Source organism: Tupaia chinensis, unplaced genomic scaffold, assembly GCF_000334495.1.
Source record: "Tupaia chinensis unplaced genomic scaffold, TupChi_1.0 Scaffold000280_1, whole genome shotgun sequence".
NCBI classification, from domain to species: domain Eukaryota; kingdom Metazoa; phylum Chordata; class Mammalia; order Scandentia; family Tupaiidae; genus Tupaia; species Tupaia belangeri.
Genome location: NW_006159763.1, coordinates 467,338 through 476,065, shown reverse-complemented (window position 1 = coordinate 476,065; position 8,728 = coordinate 467,338). Strand labels below are relative to the sequence as shown.

General features: G+C 62.3%; 1 protein-coding gene across 1 annotated transcript in view; it reads right to left on the bottom strand.

Annotated features, from left to right (window-relative positions):
• Positions 1-8,728, bottom strand: part of AGAP3 (ArfGAP with GTPase domain, ankyrin repeat and PH domain 3) — a 63,833-nt gene that overhangs the window by 18,740 nt on the left and 36,365 nt on the right. The window contains 3 exon segments of the mRNA XM_006172419.3: positions 254-358; positions 6,258-6,285; positions 6,287-6,339. Of these exon segments, the coding sequence (XP_006172481.1) occupies positions 254-358; positions 6,258-6,285; positions 6,287-6,339 (186 nt within the window).

The window sequence follows — 8,728 nt, the reverse complement described above, 5'->3', positions numbered from 1 at the left end:
TCCCTTCTCCTCCATTCTCCTCTCGGGATCTTGGGCACACACGCACACGCGCCCGGTGTGAGTTTTAAGCCACCGGGTCCAGGACGCGAACCGCGGTCAACTACGTGGGAGTCCAGCGACACAGCCATTACGCTAACTGCTGGTTCCCAAGAGTAAGCTCTTTCTAGGGGAGGGTCTATCTGAAACCCTGAGGTCTGGTCCCGCCAGTGGAGCCGGCCGCCCACCCCAGCTCGGGCTCCTGCCCTGGACTCACGTGCAGGCTGGGGTGGTAGGTGAGCAGCCCGTTGTCACAGAGTGTCACATACTTCTTCTTCCACTCCTTGTTCAAGGACTTGCCGCTCCGCTTCAGTAGGATCCCCTGAGAACACAGGTCTGATCAGAGACCAGCCACCAGCCTGCCACGGCGCAGGGCACGAGGTCAGTGTCACTGGCTCACACCCAACTCCCTCTCCTTTTTGTTTTTGAGAAGTTTTTGCTATAGGGCGCGTGCGCTCGCCAGACAGACAGAGAGACATAGAGACAGAAAGCGAGAAATCACCCCCCAGGGGGGATGGTCACACCGCAATCCCTTCTCCACTCTCCTCTCGCGATCTTGGGCATGCACGCACACGCGCCCGGCGTAAGTTCTAAGCCACCGGGTCCGGGACTCGAACCATGGTCGACTACGTGGGAGTCCAGCAACATAGCCATTACGCCAACTGCTGGTTCCCACCCACCCCCTCTCTTGAGCCACTGTTGCTTGGGGCAGGGAGGCCTTCAAGGACCTGTGGCTGAACCATAGAGAAGCGGCAGGATAAACCCTTCCACAGAGCTCGGCTCCCGACCACCTGCCAGGAAGGAGTCGGGGTCGTCCTGGGGCAGTGGTGTCTCCTCTCCCAGTGCGGGACCCATGTCACCACAGGAGCCCGTCAGGGGTTACGTGGGCCCCTGCACAGATGCACCTACTCATGAGGCTCCAACTACAGCAGAGACCTCTGTAGGGTCCTGGCCTTTCACCCCTAACTGTCCCCAGAGCACCCCAGACTCCACAAGCCAGGCAGCAGGAAGGCCCAGCCTGGGGGTCAGTAGCCAAACTTCCCAGGTGGGCCAGTGACAGTAAGGCGCTCTAACCAGGAGGGAGAGAGGGCTCTGGGCCAGTGAAGGCCTACGACACAAGCTTGTCACTCTTGCTTGCTGCTATGGCTCAGCTCCGGGCTGGACACCCACAAACGTCTGCCCTAAGGGCTGGGAAAGGCCTTCCAGCCCATGTGGTGTCAGCTGGTGAAGGGGGGAGGCGACCCCACGAGGAAGACGAGACACGGGAAAAGCGCTGCCCAAGCACAGCCTTTGGGTCCTTCCCAGGAGAAACCTGGCCCTCTGGCGATAGCTTGCACCCGCTCAGGCTCCGCCCTGAAATGACACAGCATGAGGACGGATGGGAACAGACCAGGGAGCACCACAGGTGGCAGATCGCCAGGACCCGCACTGCCATCCGTGGCCTGCCACCCTCCGCCCCAACTCAGGAGGGTGGAGAAGAGGCCGCACTTCTGGAATCTGCTAGGAAAAAACCCAGGGGAGAGGGTATATCTAGATCCACAAGTGGGGGCAAAGTGGGGGAAGGGTCAGGACTGGCATTAGCTGGGGGGGGCTGGGTTCCCTCCCAGAGGGAGTGAAATAGGATGAACTCCACCCACACTAGCAGAAGCCACGCCCAGAGACAGAAGCAGCCTGCATGGGCTCTCCATTGACAGCCAGGGAATGAGGCACAATGGTTAAGGAAGCTGGATTCCACATGGCCAACCACACAGTTCTAGTCCTGGGCCCTGGAGCTTGAGAAACACACCGGGTATGCATGCATGCACACCCAGAACCCTAAAAGAAGGGAGGGAGACGTGGAGAGGACGGTGGCATGACCATTCCCCACGGCAGGCGCGTTCTCCCTCTCCAGCAAGAGCACGTACTCTCTAACCCTCTGACAAAATTCTTAAAAATTCAAAATAATTGTTTTCAAAAGGACAAGAAAATGGGGATTAATAAGGACCTCAGATGTGAGAAAACGGGCAGTCCCTGTCTTCAGCTTATGGTCTGGCGCCCAGATTCAACGGCTCCTGCCCTAAGTTCTTCCTCGCAGGCGGCTCAGGCCCACATGGATGACCCTGGTATGATGAGACCGAGGAGCTCCCGGCCGGTCTCATCCCTCTCCAGTGGGGGGCAGGAAAGGGGGCTCTCAGCATCAGGGTCCTGAGTAGCTTCCATCCATGTCCCACTCTTCAACAGAAAGCGCACAGCCTTGGCCACCCTTCCTTCCTTTACTCTCCTCCTCCTGCCTCCCCAACAGACAAACGCCAATGCAAGTGTGGGCACAGGAGGTGGGAGTCCCAGGACGCCACCGTCTAAGGTCACATCCTGCCCCCTGCCCCATGGCGGCGGGAGACCCCCTCCACAGGAGGGGCACGTGGGGAGGCTCTGCTCCGTGCCCCTGGCTACTTACTCTGTACTTCTGCAGACAGGTGGTAACAGGCCTTCACTAGGCCATAGGGTGGCCTGGGACAAACCACAAAGTGACCAGGCCCTGCCTCCTAGTCAGAGAATGAGCTGGCTGGGTTGTCCAGGGCTCTCCTGACCTGCCGCCAGGCTGGCCAGGACGGTGCCAACGATACAACTGCTCCTCCCTGGCCCACAGCACAGGGCTCCAAGGGCAGGTGCCCCTGATGACAAGGTCCACCAGGCTCTGATGAGGTCTCCCAGGATCCCCCCACTCTCAAGAACGCATTGAAGAATGACCACATGAAAGTGAGCATGGGTGGGGCCGCTTCAATGAACATTCTGGATGGAGCTGCTGGAGTGCACCACCTGGGCGGGGCCTTCCAAGTAGGCGTCCTGGGCGGGGTCTCTCAAGGGACACCCTAGGTAGAACATCTCGAGTGGATGTTCAGGGAAGGGCCTCTCAAGTGGACGTCCTGGGGGAGCTTCCTGAGTCAATGTCCTGGGTGGGATCTCTCCAGCGGACATCCTGGGCGGGGCCTCTAGAGAAGATGCCCTGCACGGAGCAGCTCCAGTGGACTGGTGGGGTGGGGACTCTTGAGTGGACAGTCTGAGCGGAGCCTCTCACCGGACGTCCTGGGCGGGGCTTGAGGGCACTCCCTGGGAGGAGCCTCTCAAACGAACTGAACGTTCTGAGTGGAGCCTTGAGTGGGCATCTTGAGAGGAGCTTCCAGAGAGGATGTCTTGGGCAGAACTTCCTGAGTGGACTTCCCACATTGAGATCCCTAGCAAATGTCTTGGGAGGAGCTTCTCTTCCTGGGTAGATATCTCGCACGGAGTTCCAGAGTGGGCGTCCTGAGCAGAGGCTCCAGGGTAGGCGTCTGAATGGCATCTCCCGAGTGGGCATCCTCTGCAGAGCTTCCTGGTGGACGTCCTGAGTGGAGGCTGCCTGGTGGACATCTTGCACCGAGACCCCAGTGGACGTCCTGGAGAGCTCCTGAGTCCTCATTGGTGAGCTGCTCTTCTGACTCCTCCCCTCCTAGCTCCCCTCTCCTGGCTTTCAGGAAGATTCCACACCAGCCCCTAGTCTCAAATCACTTCAAACTCAGCTTGGCCTCTTGGTTCCTTCATCAACTCACCCACTGGCCCACCCCCCATGGCAAGCTCTGCCCTGTTCCTGCCACCAGCTGCCACGTGGCACCACACACATTCCTGCCCTGGCCCCTGCTTCATGGTCAGAATGAACTTAGGGCGTAAGGACCTTTCCTCCTTGGCCTCCTCCGAGAATGGGGTCTGACAGGCTGGCCACCGACGAGACAGACTGGGAAGAAAGCCCTTTCCCACCCAGATCCAGCCCCTTCCAGCACCAGGGCCCTCTTACGGAGGCCAGTGCTTGACCCAGTGAAGCTCCTTAGCAGGAGGTGTGGGCGGAGCACCTGGGCTGGTGGAGAGGGGCTGAGCCTCAACTGGCACCCACAGTCCCCTGCATCCCACCCCCTCCTTACACGCACACAGCGCCCTATGAGGCACAGCCAGCCGCCAGTGGGGTTGGAGGAGACCTGCCTACCCCGCTGCTCCCATCCCTCCCATCCTGCGTTCCAGGAGGGAGAGGAGCTCCAGGGGTTCTGCTCCCCTCCCTGGCCGGCCGGCTGCGCACGGTGGAGCAGGAAGCAATCTGGGGCGGAATGGGAGCAGTGCGGAGGCGACAGCCCCCAGAGGACCCGTTCCCGCCGCCGCCTCCCTCTCAGCTCCGCCAGCCGACTTAATTGCGGAGTCCGGATTGATTGGGAATGCAAATGGCAACTGAAATGCAATCTCCACTCCCAGCAGGAGCTGGGGGGGAGGGGAAGGAACAGAAATGGGGAGCCGGGACAGGAGGGCAGAAAAAAGGGAGGGGGCAGATATGGTGGGTTTGGACTGGCCCTAGAGAGCAGGGAGCCCTGAGAGCGGGACGCCTCAGGAATGGCTCCCAGGCTGGGAGAAGGGGCGTGGGCACCCCACCCGCCCTGGAGGCCGTTGGTTTGGAATGGTCGGGAGCATGCACTGAAGCTGCTCCTGATGGGGGTGGGGGTGCAGGAGCACAGGGCCGACTGGGTGGGGGTCTGCCTGCCAGGAGTCTGAGATTTAGGGGCTGTGACTTGTGAGACCTGGCCGCTCCCAGGCTGCACCAGAAGCCCAGGCGCAAGTTCTCAGGGCCTCCTCTCCCACCACACGTGGGCAACTCAGGGACTAAGTCAGCCCCAGCCACCGACCACTAGCCAGAAGGGGGCACGTTGGGGCCCCGGGAAAGATTCTTACTGATGCATTTTTGTGGCATGTACAGGAAGCACGTGCCCACGCCACGTTTGCCCCCACCACACAGGACACTGACCACTCTATGCCCAAAACACATCTGCATCACGAGGCAGGAGACCCCATGGCAGTGCCCCGCGATAGGCGATCACAGTCAACAGGTTCGTATGGGGCTGATCTGCACAGACACGTGCAGAACAGGACGTGGGCTGCTGGGGCCCTGTGCTCGCAGCCTTGGGGGGGGGTGGCGCCCAGTGTGCTGACCACGCAGCAGCCCCTGCTGGGCACAAACGCAAGGACGGTTCCAGATGGACAGCGTGGAAAGAGCAGCAAGTGAGCCACTGCTATCTGGGGCCGACGGTTCCCGGACTCTGCACTTGCAACTCCCAACCTCAACATGTGAATCCTGTCTCCTGCCCCTGAGAGGTCATGCCACACGTGAGCCCCCAGAGCCTCAGCCCAGGAGGCCAAACCCTGGCAAGCCCAGCCCTGGGGTTATGAACGTGCCGCCGCCTCTGTGCTCTAAACCTGGCAACAGGCTCCCTGCAGGCAGGACCTTTCCAACCATCAGATCCCAAAACACCATGCCACGCCGGCACCACGCAGGTGAAGCAGACAACCACGGGGTGACTGCCCGGCCGCCAGACCTCCAGGGCACCTCCACCCCACAGGCTCTTGTGCACGCTCCAGGGACACCCCCCCTTCTGCCTGTCCTGCCCCAGCATCTCTGGAGCTCCTGCCTAACATGCCATGACCCCGGGGAAAGACGCCGTCCATCCTGTAGGAGGACCTACAACAGGTCTGGGGGCACCTCCACTTCGGGGGAACTCAATGAGTGCTCCCAGGAAGTGACTCAAAAAGGAGGCTGAGGAGATTTGGGGGTGGCACCTGCGCTAAGCATCTTAGTAAGTGAAGGGGGGACAGATGGTGACATGGCAGTAAAGCGTGACACTGCAAGGCTGGCACACACGTGCCTGTGACCCAGGGCTAGCTGAAGCTGGGGGTGGACTGTGTCTAGGCCCTGTTGGGGTGCCCCCTCTCTCTCATGGAAGAGAGAGACTAAAATAAACAAAGTGCATGGATGGTCTTATTATAGAACTGGGCGAATAAACTTAGGGCAGGACTGGGCCAAGTGTGCCCTTCCATACACCCCCTCGGGTCACTGTCTTCTGCACCTTAGGTCAGAGGCCTGTAGCCTTCTCTGGGATGAGCTGCGGGCCCTGCAGGTCCTGGAGAGCAACTGGCTGAGGACAGCTGGTAGCCCTCTGCTGCCCTCCAGTGGCGACGAGGAGGGCCACGCAGTGTGCCCGGGAGGTGGACGCCTAGGGAAGAGTACTCCAGCTGGCTCCTAAGCAGGAGACGCCGGCCCTGGGCCCTCGGTAAGGAGCCAGGCTTGGAAGGGAGGTGCTTGCCTCTTCCACCACCCTCTGAGCACAGAGGCCTTGAGAAGACCACACCTAGCACTTCCTGGGCCTCAAGCCCCGGGGAAGGAAAGTGCTCACCTGCTTGATGGGGATGGCGCGGCCGCTGTGCCTTGCCCTCTGCGGCCTTCTTCTCCCGGTCTGGGTCAGTGCCCTTTCGAGACTGGAAGAGAAAAGAAGCCAGTGTTACGGAGGCCCAGGGCCCGGGAGAGAAATGCCCAGAGCCCTGGCCCTCCCTCCTTCCTCCCTCCTCCTGGGCAGTCCTAGCACAGGGTCGGGTCGGGCCGGGGCGGCGGGACGGGAAGGAACTGAGACCACGAGTATTCCAACGGGTTTATTCTTACACACGGCACCATACAGAGCAGCACAGGTCACTGAGCCGGCCCGCCCCTTACAAAAGAGCAAGGACACGAGATACCAGGGGCGGAGGAGCAGCAGCCCAGGGGGCTGGGGCCAAGAGAAGGGAGGGGCGAGGAGAGGTGGACGGTGGGGCTGAGTGGCCGGGAGCACAGGGCTTGACAACTGGGGAGAGCAGAGTCCAGAAGTGAGCGGGCAGGCGGCCTGTCTGGGGCACTGACACCACATGGTCGGGCGCCGAGCATGTCCGCGTGGCCCGAGGGGCACAGTGGATGGAGAGAGAGAGGAGAGAGGCCTGAAGAGGCCCTGCGCCCTGCCAAGCTCCTGGGGCACAGTCCCCCCGAATGCGGATCCTAGGAAATGGGGAGGCCAAAAAGAGAGGGCAAGGCAAGCGCGGTGGCGGCGGCGGCGTCCGGAGCAGGAGCAGGAACGGCAGAAGTCCATGCAGGAAGGAGCAGAGGAGGGGAGGGGCAGGAAAGCTCCCCCCGGGAGCAGCTGGGCCGAGGGCTCGGACCGCCCCGCCCTCTGGGCCTCGGTGCGCTGGCCGGCGCCGGCGGGCGGGCGTGGGGCCCAGCTCCCTTCTTCTCGGTGCAGCGAGCCTGGCGCGGCGTCCGGCCGGGCCTGGTCCCTGGTCCCGGGCAGCCCCAGCGCGGGCTCCGGCGCTCCTAGCCTTCCCTGGGGGTGGGGTTAGTTACAAAGGTTCCCGTGGGTCTCTGGAGCGGGGAGCTCGCGACCGCTTCTCATCTGAGAGCAGTCCCAGGGCCCGGCCCGCCTCGGCCCCGCACAGGGAATGTCCAGAGGTGCTGTGTCACCACCTGGTCTTCTAATTTGGAAGGAGTTGGAAAGGCCTTTTTGTTGATGAAAAGTTGGAAACAGTGGCACATATCTGCAAATATCGAAAGAATAAAGATTTTGGCAAGTTATACTCAAGCCCCGCACGAGTCGGTCAGAACTGGTAGGGCAGAGACCCAGCGCCTGGGGAGAGGCGGCAGCGGGATGAAGAGGAGGAGGAGGCGCGAAGGCGGAGGCGGCAGCGGCGGCAGTGGCTGTGCCCTGTGCGGTCGAGGGCCGAGCGGTCTGTCTTGGCGGGAATGTTGGCCACCGGGCGGCCTGGGTCCCGTCCCTCCATTCTCCCAGGTTCCCAGGAGCCAAGGGCGTGGGAGAGGACAAAGGACAGCGACTGCAGCCTGAGAGAAGCACAGCCGGTCGGCAGGGGCTGGCAAGCAGGTGCCAGAGTCAGTCGCCGCCGGCAGCTCCCCGGCAGCCCCGGCCCCTCCTGGGCCCCGCGGCCTGGACCTCCACAGCCCTCTGCCCCTCTGGACCAGGGAGGAGGGAGTGGATGGACCGCTGCCACCGAGTCCCCGGACAGAAGAGCCGGTCGGGGCAAGTGGGGTGCAGCCCACCCCAGCCAGGCTGGTGCGCCAAGAGGCCCCCAACCAGCAGAGAACTCCCCGCAGCCCTGATGGACCTCCCCACCAAGGATGGAAATGGGGGCAAGAGTGGCGGCGAGATGGTGCATGAAGTCATGGCGGGAAACCGGGACGTCACAGTCATGTCCAGCGGGGTCACTAGCCACAGAGCAGGCAGGACAAATGGGCCCCTCGAGCAGATGCGACTGCTGGGGACGATGAGGGAGAAGGGGACGGTCCCAACAGTGATGACGAGGGGAGGTCCCAAGATACACCCACAGAGACGGCACGTCTAGAGGCTGCCTCGGGGACAATGGCGCAAGTGAGGTCACCATGGAAACAATGGAATACTAAGGTGGCCACTGTGAGGATGGAGAGGATGGCGGGCCCAGAGGGAGGCCGTGTCGCTGGCAGCAGCGAGGAGGGCAGGCAGCAGTGACGCAGGCAGCAGAGGGGCACGATGGTGCAAGGAGCCGTGGAGCCGGGGGGTGGGGGGGCAGAGGGAGGCAGAGCCCTGGGGTTGTCACAGAACGAGCCAACCAGGGAGAGGGAGGCAAGAATGGCACTGAGGCAGCGGATGACAGAGGCACGAGGTGGGGGACAGAGCAGGTGCCGGGCGGTGATGGCGGGCGCCACGGCCACATACGGGCACAAGCAGGCAGCCACCAGGGCTCTGCCTATCTCAGTGGCCTGAGCCCAAGCAGAAGCCGCGAGTCTAGGCAGGGCCAGGCCGGGGAGGCACGACACGTGGCAGCGGCCACAGCAGGGCGAGGGCGGCGAGCACAG